The sequence below is a fragment of the Cyclopterus lumpus genome, chromosome 21, assembly GCF_009769545.1.
Source record: "Cyclopterus lumpus isolate fCycLum1 chromosome 21, fCycLum1.pri, whole genome shotgun sequence".
In the NCBI taxonomy this organism is placed as follows: Eukaryota; Metazoa; Chordata; class Actinopteri; order Perciformes; family Cyclopteridae; genus Cyclopterus; species Cyclopterus lumpus.
In genome coordinates this window covers 13,061,043-13,076,955 of record NC_046986.1, presented here as the reverse complement: position 1 = coordinate 13,076,955, position 15,913 = coordinate 13,061,043, and the positions used below count along the sequence as shown (strand labels likewise).

General features: G+C 39.9%; 2 protein-coding genes and 1 long non-coding RNA gene across 5 annotated transcripts in view; 2 read left to right on the top strand and 1 right to left on the bottom strand.

The window, feature by feature from the left end:
• Positions 1-4,305, top strand: part of si:ch211-39i22.1 (protein TsetseEP) — a 17,388-nt gene extending 13,083 nt beyond the window's left edge. Inside the window, exons 10-12 of the mRNA XM_034561082.1 lie at positions 371-487; positions 1,414-1,473; positions 1,557-4,305. Coding sequence (XP_034416973.1) covers positions 371-487; positions 1,414-1,473; positions 1,557-1,585 — 206 coding nt within the window. The 3' untranslated portion in view covers positions 1,586-4,305. The remainder of the gene's footprint in view (positions 1-370; positions 488-1,413; positions 1,474-1,556) is intronic.
• On the bottom strand, positions 4,086-7,036 carry LOC117750118. The gene is made up of 3 exons (XR_004611767.1): positions 6,924-7,036; positions 6,630-6,659; positions 4,086-5,224 (listed from the first exon to the last, which is right to left on the bottom strand). It is a non-coding gene; the product is annotated as an uncharacterized LOC117750118 (long non-coding RNA).
• arsh (arylsulfatase H) lies at positions 5,778-14,637 on the top strand. Of its 3 annotated transcripts, XM_034561079.1 has the most exons (11): positions 5,778-5,835; positions 6,944-7,093; positions 7,895-8,016; positions 8,135-8,257; positions 8,562-8,764; positions 9,785-10,005; positions 10,268-10,404; positions 10,676-10,813; positions 10,948-11,107; positions 11,522-11,643; positions 13,478-14,637. In XM_034561079.1, the coding sequence occupies exons 1-11, from the start codon at positions 5,831-5,833 to the stop codon at positions 13,885-13,887; spliced, it is 1,791 nt and encodes a 596-aa protein (XP_034416970.1). In that variant the 5' UTR covers positions 5,778-5,830; the 3' UTR covers positions 13,888-14,637. The 3 variants fall into 3 exon arrangements, with proteins under 3 accessions (XP_034416970.1, XP_034416972.1, XP_034416971.1); XM_034561081.1 differs by lacking the exons at positions 5,778-5,835; positions 6,944-7,093 and adding an exon at positions 7,101-7,388; XM_034561080.1 differs by lacking the exons at positions 5,778-5,835; positions 6,944-7,093 and having other exon boundaries at positions 7,897-8,016; positions 8,135-8,339.
• The last annotated feature ends 1,276 nt before the right edge of the window (positions 14,638-15,913 follow it).

The window sequence follows — 15,913 nt, the reverse complement described above, 5'->3', positions numbered from 1 at the left end:
AGGTTGTACAACATATGTTTGTGTGCTTTTAACAGACTATGACACAGCAGGAAAACTATTCAGATCGGTGTTGTCATAGTAACTGGGTTACAGGTGCAGACAGATGCTGTCACAGTGAATGCTTTTAGGGCTCTAAATGGTTGGGTATTAGAAAATGCTGCGACAGGATTGATGTGGTGTCACATACGCACACACATTATGTCATGTTGTTCATCATTTCAACTGCAATATGGCACCCAGTGTCGTTACTGAGGTTTACGTTCTCTTTATGTAGCGGTTACACTGGCATTTGTAACACAGTGGGGTCACATTTGTATCACTAAACATGCTCTAATGATTTGATACATGTGTGTTTGTTTCCAACGTACAGAGGCCAGCTCCGGCTCTTTAGCAGCCATTCTGAGTGCAGTTGCGATGTCTGTACTGGCAGCAATCGTTGGATTATTCACCTACAAGAACAAGAAACTGTGCTTCAAAAATAGACAAGGTAATTGTCTTGCCAACTAATTAACTAACTGAAAAAAACAAATAACGGGATACACTTAACTGCTGTACGCAAGGCTAGATCACAGCACCTTTCGACTCTAGCTTCTTAAACAAAGACCTGCAAGTTAAGATTAGTTGTGTTTCTATTGCTCTGCTGCAGACTACTGCAGATGGTTGACTTGGACCACAGCATAATCTCAGCCTTTAATCAATCTTTAGTAATGCTTTGCTTTAGCCAGGCTCGAGGGCGAGATGGGTGGGGTGTGCAACATGTATTATAATATCATAAGTGCTAAGGGTCATGCAGCACTCTTTCTTTGAGACATAGTAGCCTCTGCTTTATCTCTTATACAGTGTCAACTACAGTCAACTCACACACATCCTGCATACCAATACTACCGATTCAGCAAAGTTGACTTTACAGTCAACATGAGCCAGGGGTCCTTAAGCAATGTAAGGCAAAACTCAAATATAGCTAGATATACGTATATGTAAGTAAGATTATATTAGTAGGAATATAATGTGAATATTGATAGCTAGTAGTTCTAATTGTATTTAAATATGAATACAAATCATTTTAATATAGATTTAGTGGTCATGAATATGAATGATTCTTCCTCAGCGGTACAGAGTTAGCATTGTAAATAGCAATGTAATTACCAGGTATAGCATTGGAGCTGCTCCATTGACAATAAATGGTCAGGCTGGACCACACAGAAATGACTTGTTTTGAGCTTATTGTCACAGTGGTGATAATAAGCAATTCAGCCGAATAAATAGTAACATCCTCAGAAAAATCCCCCACTGTGACATTTAATTGGTTGTCACTTAACTAAATGCTTGTGAAATCCAAACGGTCATGGAAGGATGTGTCTGCTTCAATCTGTGTTAATGCGTCTATCTGACTTTGTCGATCTCTGTGATTAGAAGCGGATCCAGAAGCTGCACGCAAAGCTGATGCAACCGAGGCTCAGTCGGATCCCCAGGGTAGGTTTCCCGAAAGGAAGATGATACAAACACACAGATCAAACACAGGTATAATATGTTGACCTTCTTTTTCCTTTTTGCAGTCCTTAGTAACCTGCTGAACTCCTCCTAGACCAGAAATGATCACATGACTGCCTGGACCAATGACTGGCAAGCATAGTGGCAAATCTCACTGTTAAGCTCTATCTTCTTCTGTAGAGCTACATTACTGTGAGGCCCCGGAGTAGGGCTGTGTGTGTGTGTGTGTGTGTGTGTGTGCGCGTGTGTGTGTGTGTGTGTGTGTGTGTGTGTGTGTGTGGGACTAAATATATGTGAACATTGAGGGTTTTGTGGTTGTTACAACATGGCAATTTATTAACATGATCGGACAAACTTTCTACTTTTGTGGACATTAAAGAGATTCAATCTCAAATGAACCATAAAATGGCGAAATTAAAGAACTACATTATATGGCTACTATCCAGTTCTAGTAATTCAGTGTGAATATAAACCAGTGACAGTTATTGGTGTTTTAAATGTTTACCTTTGTACTGAATTCTAAAAAGTGGATTTTATTTTGTGCTAATTCTGTCATTGTTTGACCCACACATATTATTTTGAAAGTCCACTGGCAACAGCCACTTACTAAAACATTGTTTTATATTTGTTTTAATAGTCTGCAGTACAAATGCAGAATAGATGGATAACAGGGGGATTCAATAACTACCAATGTATTCTGACGAGGAGAAATATTATAGGATAGATTTTGGGGATGCTACATGGTCCAATGTGTGTTCCTCGGACCAGTGATGTCACTGTATGTTTGTGTGTGTGTGTGTGTGTGTGTGTGTCTATTTGTTTTGGTTGGTGAAGGGGCTTATTCATTTTAAATCCTGTTGGGTGACTACCACTTCTCCTCAGTCAATTCAATAAATTAGAGTGAAATTTCCAAATCAACAAAAGAAAACTTCTCATCAAACACACTCAGTTCATTAATTGCATAATGATTAAACAATCCAACACATATGCATTTATTTGACAATGTTATATGAACATCTAAAAGTGAAGTGGAGTCTTGTCCAACCCTGTTTCTGTCAATGGATGAATGTTCACCTGACACGGAAAAATTCAACAGAGGTCATGTGGTATTGTATTAGACATTGTTCTGATGTAGTATGTGGCTGTCTAGTTGTGATGCAGTAATTTATCCTCTATCGTGCCTTTCACTGACACAGCCTGGCTTGACCAATCTACTGACACACAGGGAAGAGAGCTGGGACGATACAAGTGAAAACAGGCAGAATAGTAGTCGAATGTATGACAATATACTAGACAATTGAGGAATGTACAATCTTAATTAATTCATGATCATTTTGGTGGTTGAAAAGCCTCACCTTGGACTGTTTATGTATTATTCCATTATTGTAACAGCTACTGTATCTGTTCATAGTGGGCTGTTTGCTGTTTTACTTCCAGTACTTTGTTTTACCAATATTGCATACAAACTCTTTTAACAGCATCACATTTCAGCCATAAATGTACCCTCTCTGCGTGTCTCTTTATTTGAGCAAGCCAGTAGCTGTCACAGTGTTTTTTTTATCATTCATACATCCAACTTACAGACACTATTCACCTGTGATTTTTATATGCATTTTACATTTAGCAGTGGTTGATCATTGTGAAATGCCTCAGAAGCAGCGCTAGTGCTTAAAAAAAAAAGAAGAAGAAAGAAAGCACAACAGTTCCTTTTTCTTTGTGGCTGTAGCACAACAAATATTAACTTCTGAATGTCTTTTTGTTGCCTTGCAGTTTTGTACTTGCTCTGCTCCCTTTACATTTTGAAATAGGGTTATAGAGGTTGCATCGTGCTGCAGTTTATGTAAAGTGTGTTAATTGTAAAGCACCATATAGCTGCAATACAGGACAGAGACTGTTGCTAACAGCCTAGCCTCAAACTGAGAATTATTCATAGTCTGTGATGTCACATATTGATTAATCCTACTGTGGGCTGGACACTGTGTCAAAGCCCTGTATGAAATGCCTTCTTCTGTAATCTGTGATAGAATTTATCCTGACACTTGGGAACTAAGTGTGTCGGAAATCTCTTACTGCATCTCCAATGGCATGTAGCGATAATGCACAAAATACCCACTGAATAACAGTACAAGCTTTCAGATGTAGCCACCGATGCCTTCAAAACAAAACATCCTCCTTTTTAATGCAGTACTTCCTGCACTCCAATAAGTACAATAGGAATCAACAAAAGCAGTCCGCTGCAGTGCACATTCAGAACCCTTGAAGGAGACCGAAGCAACGATACAGCCCTTCAAATGGCACGAGGAATGCTTGTGTTTTGAGCATTATGGTCCAGTCCACATTTAGTCCCGAGCTGTCACATTCCTTGTAAACACAAACTAGTGGAGCGTAGCATCCAAAACCAGAATGTAAAACCAAGGGAATCGTAGACTTATTGGGTCCAGAAGTGCACTTCCCAAAAAGTGCTAAGGCATCAATGTGGCGCTGACCAGTCCTGCCTTATACCGCCTCTTGAACATTCCAGAGAGGAAAACAAAGAACAATGTCATCATCTGAAAGTAAACGATAAAACAAGCAGAGATGTTTTTTGCAGGGGATTTTATTAACAATCTTTATGGGAGAAGCACTTTCCTATCCGGTAGACGTCTTGATTATATTAGACAATTCATTTTTGATTTCGACAAATGACTGTTCCTTTTTATTTAAATACGCTGTCTTTTACTTTTGTTTTCGGAACTTTCTTTTCATCTGGCACTGTTGTTCTTCTGGAATTGTGTAAATAATGTTTTAGGAGTCAATTAAACCGTTTTCGTGGGAGTTTGTGTTTGACCTTCTTGCCAGGTGTGTGTGTGTGTGTGTCACAGTAGGTACAAATAACACTGATCTTAAAGAATGATATTGGAATATTCATATTTTTACACTTAAGATGTATACAACACATACATAAGTTTTAGTTATTTTTGTCCTATTGCTCAACTTTATGTAAAGTTTATGAAGCCATGTGTGCCTCTGTCGCTCTGTTTTTGTGACTTTCTTTAATTCCTGCAAGCTGCTGGAAAGTTAAGTAAGCTCAAGGAGAACAAAAAACAAACAGGCATCACACGACATGACGTGAAATGTTCGATACATCAGGTATATATAGGATGTAGCTCTATACACAGGTTATATGAGTGACAGATCCTCACCTGCAGATACTCACCTCAGAAGTAACATGTGGGGACCTGAGTATGTTTTTTCTCGCCAAACGTATACACACATAATTCCCGTACATGTACACATATTTGTTTCATACCCAGCAGCCATCACACCCGCACCAACTGTAAACCATGTTATTAAACCCAGCCCCGCGTGCGGCTGTGCTAACTTATTATTCAGTAATTCAGTGAAGTAATTTCATTGATTTGATTCCAAGTAAATCAGACTAAATTATCTTTCATTGTTGAAACAATAAAACTCAGCTGTGTCTGTGGGATAAACAGAAATGAGAGACAAATTCAGATAATGTACTGAATTAAAAGTACCTATATTCCCCAATGTACTGTAATACTTAATTACAAATAACAGTGGTTTAGTTATTAAGAATGTTTTCAAAGTATCAAATCATTGATTTGCTGTATTATGGCAGAAGCAGTTGAATGTTGTATAGGTCCAAGTGGCATCCATGTCAACTGCTGCTCTGTTGGGTTGTCTAAACCAGTCCTCCCATCATGAAGCTCCTCAGGGTCACAAGATAAATCTGAAAAGTTATGACATGGTTAACAACACAACCAAGAAGAAGACACATTTCTGTTTAGTTTTGCTGTCTCTGAGGCTTTTTGTCTTTGAGTTTTGACTAGTCAGAGCTCTAAAAATGATTAAAATAAGGAAATATCTCTGCTCACAACTCACAGACAACCTGTGTTGAGGGGTCATCCTGCATGCATTGGCTGGATATAAAATATTACAAGGCAAAAAGGTTGGTCATCATTGGATTAAAGTACAGGAATTGAGCAGTTCCTCATGCTATCATATGTAAAGTCTAATCTACAAAATAACTGCGACATAACTCCATCAGACATTTAATGGAGTGGAAGTGTGTGGAGTAATATGCTGGAGAAGAAGAGAAGTGCCGAAGAGTGCGTCATCGTCATCATCCTCAGAAAACTAAAGCAAAGGAGGGATCCTCGTGTTTAAAATGAACTTTTCCTGTGCGCATTTACACCACACATGAATGCAAATGTGCTCGTGCGCTTAGAAGACAGTCATTACAGTAGGGGAGGAGGAGGACGACTGCGGTCACGTGAGCCGGCATCCGCGGATACTCGGTGAGATGTGTCACATGCCTTTCGTTTTATGAAACAGTATGAGGTGAGTTTACCGTTGGCCATTTCAAACAACAGCACGTGCAATGTCTGAATGATGTCAGCTGTTCGCTGTTCGCTGTTCCCTTTAATTGAACCAGATTCAAGGATATCAATCACTTTCTGCATCTCACTATTCTGTTTCTTTAACTGCACCGCAACTTTAATATTTCTTGCTTTTTGACTGTTTAAAATTTTTTTTTTAATGAATGCTCTTGTTTTCTTTTGCATTATGTTTTGATGCTTTTGAAGCACTTTGAATTGCCTTGTTGTTGAAATGTGCAATACCAAATAAACTTGCCTTGCCTCGCTAACGAGGAATTAGGAACGAACACGAAATGAGACGTCCACCCAACGTCGAATGTTTTGCAATTGCAGACTGATCGCACGTGGCACCTTTTGATATAGTTGTATAACTCGCAAGTGTTTTAAAGTTACAGTGAAAAGTATCGCATGCACCGTCGTCACACCATGAGCACAACAACACGGGGGAAGAGGTTCCGGGAGATCGAGCCTTCCTGCTTATGGGGCTAAAGTCCACGTTGTAACGTTAATCATGGAAGGCGACTTGACCACAGCATCGGGTTTAGCTAGACGCCATATTTACTGACACTTTGAAGTAACGTGCCAGACGGCCGGGGTTGAGTAAACCGGTTTGATCTCACGGTAATTCAGAGGTTTTAAATGTGTGGGGGGGGGTCTTCCCGGGGCCGCTGCAGGCTGTTTGTTTCATGGGCGGCTCGTTGGAAGTAGAGAATCAACTTTGTGAAGAGGAACTGTGAAACTAGAGCAAATACTTACAAAATAGAAGCCCTCGTGCCAGACAGTCAGCTGTAACAATAGGGACACACGCACACAAATGTCAATTAATCGGTAGTAACACTTTATAATAACTGCACGCTATGAAGCATTAGTTGAGTATGAGTAAACACTTAATTCATCATTCATAAAGCCTTTTCCCACACTTTATAAATGATGGATTCACCATTTGTAAATGAAGTATAATGCAGTTGTTATAAAGTATAAAATATGGGTAACTATTCTATCAACTAATAGTTTCAGTGGTATGTCGTCAAATAAAACTGCCAAAATCACCTTTAATCCTTCACCCGAAGGTTCCCCCTGTTGGCACATCTCCTTCTCTCCCTGCTGCCAGGGAGAGAAGTCACAGGACAGAAGGCAGACAGGAAGCCCAACTTTGTTCTGATGATGGTGGACGATCTGGGCATCGGTGATGTGGGATGCTACGGCAATGACACCGTCAGGTCAGGTCTAACGCATGTGTAATGCCTCTGTCTCTTCCTCTTTTGCTCACCCATTGTCTCCTCTATTCTCTCTACTTTATGACTCATGGTCTAAGACCTGTCATGGTTGCGGTGACTCACACTTTCTCAAAACACTCAAACCTCTAAACTGACTCTCTGTTGGAAGGGGTCGCTAGTGAGAACGCAGCATCTATGTACCTCAGCCACTACTCTGTGGCCAGAGACACAATGGGGCCAAACAGTTGGTACAGGGTTATTGTTTTTGAAGACCCGTGCACACTCTGCTGACAGCTTGGTGAGTTTACCTTTGTGTTTTGGCACGATAGTGAAGTCTATTCTACGACTTTGAGCCTATTGCTTGTATAACCTTGTATAGACACCAGTGTAATTGATAAAGTAAATTGTGGTCACGTTCTATTTACTGTGTCACAGTCATTCCAGTGAGCCAGCAGGCACAATAGCAGGGCCCTTGTCCACCTAAATAGAGCAGGGCCATAATTAATGCTATTATTTACACCTGTGTTTACCTGGCAATGAAATGTCAAATGGCTGCTGGGAAAAGGACTTGTACAGCAGCGGTCGTTGCAGACACACCTGGCAGGGATCTGCACTGAGTACACCTTTTTAGTTTGATTATCATCACAGCCTGCTTATTCCATCATGTCTGTGATATGTAATTATATATGTGTCTACTCTCTCTCTGATGTGCTGCCTGGAATTAAATGTGTATTCAATTCCTTATCTATATGTCTCTGTTCTGTATATTAACTCTACCTATTTACACCTGCTCTGTCCCTGTAGGACTCCTAACATAGACCGACTTGCTTCTGAAGGGGTAAAGCTGACTCAGCACATTGCAGCTGCTTCCCTCTGCACCCCGAGCCGGGCCGCCTTCATGACGGGGCGCTATGCACTCCGCTCAGGTAACAAAGTTATTGCAGAGAGGAGCATATCGTCATATTTGTACAGCAATGTTTGGCAATATGTTCCAAAGTTTGTATTTGTTTTATTTTCTCTCCATAATGTGTGTCTGTTGACTAGGTCTGGGGAGCGCAGGCAGCATACAGGTACTGCTGTTCCTCGGTGGTTCGGGGGGGCTGCCACCCAGTGAGACCACTTTTGCTAAGAGGCTGCAGCAAGAAGGATACACCACCAGCCTCGTGGGTAAAATCACATAATGTGATCATTCATTGTGAAATGTCCCCTGCCCCTCCCCCAGGCAACAGAGCGATGGACTCTTCAGCAGGTCAGATGTTTGAACTTCATCCAGGTGTTTGAAGCTGGGTCAGCTGTACTGTGCTTGACACTATTTGCAAAAAAAGTTGCCAAATATTATCTGATTTTAAATGGAAACAATGTTGCAAGAATGAGAGCCTGCTGTGTATTCACATTCCCGTCTCTGCTCTTTGTTTTTGAGTGTCCAGTACTCCATCTATATCTCTCTTTCTCTCTGTGTGTGTCTCTACAGGTAAGTGGCACTTGGGTTTGAACTGTGAACAGAGAGGGGACCATTGCCACCATCCAAACCAGCATGGCTTCAGCTACTTCTACGGCCTGCCGTTCACCCTGTTCAATGACTGTGTGCCCGGAGAGGGGAGTGATATAATGGCAGACCTCCAGCACGTACTCGGAAATCTGACCATGCTGCTTGGAGTTGGACTTTTCACACTGGTACGGGTGAATTGTATTTATTTATTTATTTTTTCAGCCGACTCTCCCTAGAATTGATCACAGTAAGGTACATCTAAAACAGACCCATAGAGGCACATAATATGAGAAAAAGATGGAAACCTCAAAAATGAAAAACAGAGAGATTGGAAGAAATTGGTAAACAAAGCGTTGCTGTGCAATTTACCCCAAAGCCAAATAACTAATGTGTCCTCAAGAAGACATGAGCCACAGGGTTAAACAAATATATTATGAACAAAAGCTGCAATTGTGTCATTCACAGGTACAGCAGCCAGTAACCTGTTTTATGTGAAAGCAAAGTAGCGTAGAAACGAAACTTTGGGGGTCCCTGTAGGATGAATGGCAACCAGCTGTGCCACAGGTACAACAAAAGGTTTGATAAGAGGACAACTAAACTAGTACAGCATAAAGATCAACTCAGTGACCAGCAAGAAGACGGAACACTATAATACTATTTTAGACCTACATTTAAATACTGTACAGTATGTATGAACAAAGTACACAATGTACTATTTGTTTCACTGTTGACAATAAGTAACTTTCTCGGTTAATGGATGTCATCTAGTGGCAAAATCATGGAATTGCAGTCCCAGACAGTAATACAAAGTGTTATGGTACCACAATATTACATTGAGTGCAGTAGTCCTGCCATAGCTCCTGCAATTGTGGAGATGAGAATGTAAAATATTTGTTGAAACATAATCAGAGAGAATCCACAGTTGTCATTTTTTAGGTTTTGAAAAATATATTATAAACTTCACATGTTTATATATGTATATCATGTAATTATATTTCATATTAGCGTGTGTCTATTATATATTTTAATGGATTTTTTAAATTGTTTTAATTATTAGGGTATTAAATACGTTTTCTACCTTCATTGATTTGTCTGGATTTCGTACAGTATGGCAGTGGTTTCATTTGGGAATGTGTGCTTTGTTTCTAAACCCACTGGACTGGTGTGTGTGTGTGTGTGTGTGTGTGTGTGTGGTGTGTTTTCAGGTGTGTGTGCGTGTGTGTGGGCTCCTTGAAGTCAGCCTGTGGCTATTGGTAGCGCTTGTTTTTCTCAGTATCCTAGCAGCCGCTGTGTGGTATATACCCTTGAAATACCTGCAGACATGGAACTGCATCATCATGAGAAACCAAGAAGTGATCGAACAGCCAATGACAGTAGAGACAATGCCCCAGAGGTTGCTGAGAGAAGCACAACACTTTATAAAGAGGTAAATATGTTGGTCTAAAACAGAAAATGTAATCACAAGCATAAACCCCTATGTATTTACTCCATACATACTGTGTCGATATGTGGCCAATTGATGTGTTTGTCAGTTGTTTGTTTTTAGACATCACTAGAGGAGTTTGGCACCAAGGAATTCGCTACCTAGTCAAGACTGTTAATGGGATTTCTTGACACAATAATTAAAGTGTCTTTAATTATGTCTTTCATCATACTTGACATAAAACCTTCTATCGTTTTCTCTTCAGGAATGTTGATCATCCATTCCTCCTCTTCTTTTCATTGGCCCATATCCACACGCCACTCTTAAAAACACCTGCCTTTGCTGGTAAAAGTCGCCATGGTTGCTACGGTGATAACCTAGAAGAAGTGGACTGGATGATCGGTGAGTATATATTGGCATGCATTGCTAAGCATGACAAACTGACCTGTGTTTTGAGAGTAGTACTGGCTTGATTAGCCGTCAACTACCCAGTGCACAACGGTGCAAACAACCTCAGTGGGTTCTATACATACAATACTGTTCTGTGTGTATGTGCCTAAGTTAGACGAACCACAAGAATAAAGACATGATTGTCTTTTAACCATAAGGAAAGTCAGAGCAGTCGCTATCTGATTATGGTCCATCTCTAATGCTATATTAATATGTTTTATAGGTAAAATCACAGAGACAGTGGACTCCCTCGGCCTTGCCAACAATACTCTGATGTACTTTACATCAGACCATGGTGGACACCTCGAAGATGCTGATTCCATCGTCGGCCAGAAAGGAGGCTGGAACGGCATTTATAAAGGTAGACATCAACTTACGCTGTCCTAAGAGTCAGGGTTAAAGATAATTATACAAAGTGCATGTCTTTCTTACTGCATTTACTGCAACATTTGAGCTGTTTGTGTTGTGTAATTCATCCTATTTACTCCCCTATAGGTGGGAAAGCCATGGGAGGCTGGGAGGGAGGGATCAGGGTGCCTGGTATTTTCCGCTGGCCTGGCAGACTGGCAGCTGGAAGAGTAGTGGACGAACCCACTAGCCTCATGGACCTGTATCCAACACTGAAATATTTGGCCAATGACACACAACCAGACAGGTAAAGAATATGAGTGCTTTCTTTGTATTGCGTGCAATAAGTCGTACTTGTTTTATTCTTGGAAAGGTTTGAAAAGTACACCAAATCATATTTTACAGTTACAAAAAGAGGAGAGGAAGAGCAATTCAATAACGTTACACTTGAGCCTAATAACTGAGGTGTTTTATAGACGGATGATTACATTATGAAGCACCTCATTATCTGGAAACAAATATGACTGGACACTGATTAAGCTAATTTTGCAAGCATTGTAGAGGACAAATTTGCTATTTTTTTATAGAAAGTTTATGAAACTTGAACTAAAGGTTAAAGTCTAGAATATCTCTGCATGTACGGTTGTGGTAATGCTCTCTCACTTGATTTTACAACACATTTGTGTTTCTCACTTTCTCTTAATTGTAACCTCTCTCCCAGACAATCGGATGGCTTTAACCTGATGCCACTGTTGGAGGGAAAGGTGGAGCGATCAGAGCATGAATTCATGTTCCACTACTGTGGAAAGTACCTGAATGCAGTACGCTGGCACCCACCTGGAAGTAAGTTCACATACGTAGACACAGAGGTGCAGTCGATCATTTAGCAGACAAATATTGTTTGACTTTTATAAGGTCTGCTGTTTCACTAAACCACCCGTGTGGATGTGAAATTAAAATCAGACGGCATTCACAAATACCACAGAATAGAGCTAAAATAAACCAAATGTTAGTAACTTAAGACTAATTATGTAACTGCATGAGTGCAGCATTATATAGGGGAAATATTATGAAAATCCACAAACTGAAGTAATGCAACCCAGTCAGTGTTTTGGATGCGGTCTAGATCAGGAAACATGCTTCAATAAGCCATTCGGATGTGCCTCCCCGTCACATGCAGTCTCATTAGAATATAGCGCCCCCATCTGAGCATCTCCACCCACGGCTCGGAAACTACCTTTGCAAAGACGGTCGAAAAGTCCTTTTTGTTTCGGAAGGTTCCTAACTGAATGAAATGACCCGGAAGTATCTAAATGGCCGACATTATAAGAGCCATTCGAATTCTCTAACGGCTAAGGAAAATGCTTCAATGCTTCCTTCTGCTCATTTAGCAGAAGGAACAATGGACCATCCTTTACCGAAGGAAAGAAGACAATGCCGCCCCACAAGTGCTTGAAGCGGCCACATTTAAAGTGACACACCATCGGCCGTCCACGAAAACAAACAATATGCTTATCTTGCACAGGTTTAACAATTATTTTCATACAGTCATAAACTAATGGGAGTCATAATGATGAATATAAAAAGATAGACAACCCTTTTGTTTAATTTGATATGTATTTATTTACTTCAAACATGTCACAATTAAGAAAACATAACTAAATAAAGAATACAAAATAAAATGAACAGTAAATATAGTAAACTGTCAATAAACAAATTATCGTTCTCACTAACAAGAAATAGTAAATATAAAACAAGCTAGGCCTTTGATAGATTATTAAGCTTTTAAAAAGCAAAATATAACCGAACAGTACATTGTTGCACAAAAATAAATATTGATATTGAACAGTTTTATTGGCATTGCCTGATCAGTTTCTACTGAAGCAATGTTGATTCAGTGTGCCAGCAGCAGGCAGGAAGGAGCTCTAGTTTCTCTCCTTCACACCACGAGGGAAACAGCCTCTCACAAAAGAAGCTTGGGGCCATGTTTTAGTTGCGCTTTGTTGTAGTTTCACCATGGTAAACCTACGTCAGTGACATCCGCCTTTCTATTATATTTACTTGACTTAGTGAAAGTGTAGTCGGATTCCGTTTAACAAAGAGGTCAAGGAAAAGTGGTTAGGAATAGACATTAGGTCATTTATTTTGACTTTTCGACCACATCCCATGTTTTTCTTGCAAGCCAATCAGAGCCGATTAGAAAATTAAATGCATATTGTTCTGACTTTAGCTGTTCAAATCCCTGTTCTGCTAATCAGGTCCAGTTATTATTGAATGCTGAATTCTGATTCTAGCATATTATTATTTGACAAAAAGAGATACCAAAATATGTTAAAAGCAACAACTACCTTTTATTTCCAGAAGATTTTGGTCGACATAAACATGTGTTTTGTGCTTCTTATTAGCTAAAAGGTCAAATAAGTAAAGAAAAAAAGAAAGATAAATATATGTTCTATATCTACATCTTGCAATGCAAAATCTGAATATTTACTCATGTTTACTGGGAAAATAAGAAAACATTGCATTCATAAAAAAGTCACAAATCCAAACAACTTCCCTAAGCCCATTCATAACAAAAGTGTTAAATTAGAAGTAACATCTATAAAAGGGTTTTAACATGTGGCAGTGGATACTGTCAACATGTGAATGCTCACATCTGGTGTGTGTTTCCATCCAGGTGACTCTGTCTTCAAGGTGCACTTTTTCACTCCTAACTTTTCTCCCCCGGGAGCCGGGGGCTGCTACGACACCAAGATCTGTCTGTGTCATGGAGAACATGTGACGCACCACAACCCACCGCTGCTGTACGACCTTTTCCACGATCCCTCAGAGTCCCACCCACTAACCCCTGATACTCAGCCGCAATATGCTGAAATCCTTGAGCAGACCACCAAAGCAGTGGAGAGACATAGAGATACCCTCACAAACCAGCAGGTGTCTGATGACACTCATTCGCCCCCCAACGCAGATGCCCAAAGCATTCAAAGCCAGATGACATTGGACAAGATTTTGTGGAGACCTTGGCTTCAGCCCTGCTGTGGGACTTTTCCCTTCTGCAGCTGCAAAGAGGACACAACAAATATTTAAGAGGCGATTCTTAAGATTTCATTTCTGTTTGATTTAGAAATGTGGAAAGAATTGTATTGTACTCCGAGTTTTGAAGTCTGGAGTCTTTTTGTTGATGAGCTTCACGTTTTCAGAGTTCTCTACATATTAAAAATTATTGCATGTAAAAAGAAAAAAAAGAAAAGAAAAAATGCAAATATATAAATATTCCAGTACTTTCATCAGCGAGCGATAGGCTCATTCACCATTTTTCTTAATCTCTTTTGATGATGGATATTGATTTCGGAGACATTTATTTAAATTTAATTTAAATCTTTAATGTTTTTTGTGCCAAAACAGCTCCGACTTGGCTGGCAAAACTGTGAATACCAATGTAACATCAGAATCCATCGCGCACAGCCACCTTCACATCACACGGATATTGTAGAAAGGAACTGACCATGGTGCGGTCGTACCTTTCACCTTAAAAAGTTACCTCTAACTTACGATTAAAAAAAAAGCTGAGCCTTTCTGAGTATTTCTGGAACGCCTTGACTAGATTTCTATAAATCTTGGCACAAATGTCCACTTGGACTCAAGGACAAACTGATCAGACCTCAAAAAACATGTTCGTGAGGCGCTAATTCTAGTTCTGATCAGTCCGTCTCTTTTCAGTGCACAAATATGGGTAAATAGGTAGTTTTAACTGTGTGCCATTAGAGGGCAGAGTCTGACTGCTCGAATGAGTATCAGATTCTAAAGGGAAATTACTGAATAAAATATACAAAATTGTGTTGTGTCTAGAGGTTCATATATACACTTATAGATCTTTCAGTAACCAATTAAAAGTGTGTGTGTGCGCGTGTGCGTACATGTGAGAGAGAGATGGTGCTATTAATTATGTCTAAATATCATAAGGATTATATGTATTTTCAGAGCAAAACGTAAGTCTTAGGTACACAAATACATGACTATGTGAAGCACATAGCATTTTGATATTGCTTGAAAAGTATGATATTGCATCAGTAGCAATTAGCTGAAGGTGAGAAATGGAATCCCTTCCCTTGTGCATTTATGTTTGCTTTATAGTGATTAGAGTAATACCTCCTTAAAAGTATCCCTTCTCTTCTTCATTCCCTTCTTATTTATCCAAATCATTTTGCTGACAATATGATACCTTTTGGGTCTCAGAAAGGGAATTCTGCATTCACACTCATTTATCCGTCAGGAATGTCAAAGCACAAAGTCAACTGCAGAGCAGCATTGCGCAAAGAAACTTAGGCACAGGGATGATAAACACCAGTTTCGACCAAAAGGACACCCTGTGGCTTCACAAATCTTCAGTAATAAAAGACTTAAAAGCCTGTGTGAACTCTTCCTTCATCAGTGTCATCATCGTTGATTAACATCATCATCATCAGCGCTGGTTCTCATCTCCCTCCAGCAGTGGTCTGCTGTCAAGTCATAAAAGTTTCCAAGTGTACAGTTGTTCTCCTTTCTGTTTCCTCCATCTCCTCAAACTGCTTTATTCATCTCCTCCTCCTTGTTGTCCTCCTTACTTCCTCTTTCACTCCCTCCAGACATTCCACCAATATCTGCAGGTGAGGAGGGCAATTTCATCATCACCATCATCAATGTCATCACAGTTATGGCATTTATTTGTTTCCCTCCAGCAGAAACCCATAAATCAAACACTCGGCAAGTTCATTACAGTAGCCGCTCCATTATATCTCTAACAGTAAATCATGCCGTCTTCCATACTTCATGACATTTGGCTGTACGTCAAAGTTATTGATGGCTGGTGGGATATAATGTTACTCACACACACACACACATTTGTGCACACGTAACCACACAGAAACATGCATGTGTGCACAGACCTAAATGCACACAGTAAATCATGGCTTTGAACAGATCAGTGACTTTCTGTAAAGGTCAGTGTTTTACAACCTTCTTACACACAATAACACAGTTGTGTGAATATTGCATGGCAGCTTAAAGACACTGGAAATAAATCTCTTGTATGAAGCAGGTTTCACAAACAGTAATAGCTAAGGGTTCTGATTTA